Source organism: Myotis davidii, unplaced genomic scaffold, assembly GCF_000327345.1.
Source record: "Myotis davidii unplaced genomic scaffold, ASM32734v1 scaffold936, whole genome shotgun sequence".
Classification (NCBI taxonomy): domain Eukaryota; kingdom Metazoa; phylum Chordata; class Mammalia; order Chiroptera; family Vespertilionidae; genus Myotis; species Myotis davidii.
The window spans coordinates 244644-245442 of NW_006287077.1; the positions used below are offsets into that span (position 1 = coordinate 244644).

General features: G+C 58.1%; 2 protein-coding genes across 3 annotated transcripts in view; one reads left to right on the forward strand and one right to left on the reverse strand.

The window, feature by feature from the left end:
• Positions 1-480, reverse strand: part of LOC102771899 (centrin-2) — a 2483-nt gene extending 2003 nt beyond the window's left edge. Inside the window, exon 1 of one of the 2 annotated variants that reach the window (XM_006758969.2) lies at positions 379-480. The gene's annotated coding sequence lies outside the window, so the exon portion shown is untranslated. Of the gene's footprint in view, positions 1-368 lie in introns of both variants that reach the window. The other variant, XM_015560805.1, reaches the window with a different exon arrangement.
• Positions 300-799, forward strand: part of ZNF584 (zinc finger protein 584) — a 5730-nt gene continuing 5230 nt past the window's right edge. Inside the window, exon 1 of the mRNA XM_006758977.2 lies at positions 300-324. Within this exon, the coding sequence (XP_006759040.1) occupies positions 300-324 (25 nt within the window). The remainder of the gene's footprint in view (positions 325-799) is intronic.

Sequence of the window (799 nt, forward strand, 5' to 3'; positions counted from 1 at the left end):
GAACCCGCAGGAAGGACTGAGGGGCGGCCTAGACCTGGGAAGGGCGCAGCCTCTGGGAAAGGGCGTGGCAGAGGAAGGGGGACGCTTTGACCCACAGGTATTTACTGGGCACCTGCTGTGTACCCAGGGTGCACGGGGGTAGAGGGGGCCTCCAGGCCCGAGGAGGGGACCTTACCAGGCGGGTGATGCCCAGAGGACTCAGCAGAGAGCCATCCTCTTGGCCTCATGGCCTCCCCACCAGGCTCCTGGGACCCCCCCCAGCTCCCCCCTTCTCCTCAAAGAGAGCGGAGGTGTCCAGGATGACGGATGGGGAAACTGAGGCTGGTGGGCTGGGTGGGGCTTGGACTGGGGAGCATCCTGCAAAGCACCTCCGCTCACCCTGGCCGAGTAGCGCCACTGGCGGGAGCGTCTTCCCAGTACGCCGAGGTTGTGGGTTCGATCCCTGCTCAGGGCACAGAAAAGAGCCAACCAATGAATGCGTATGAAGATGGAACAAATCCATGTGTCTCTCTCTCTCTCTCTAAAAATCAATAAATAAAAAATTAAGACCAGCCCTAGCCGGTGTGGCTCAATGGACTGAGCATCGGCCTGTGGACTGGAGGGTCCCAGGTTCGATTCCGGGCAAGGGCACAGGCCCAGGTTGCGGGCTCGATGCCCCCAAGTAGGGGCCGTGCAGGAGGCAGCCGATCAATGATTCTCTCTCCATTGATGTTTCTATCTCTCTCTCCCTCTCCCTTCATCTATGAAATTAATTATATATATACATACAAAAGCCGAAGTAACCAAACAACTGAACGAC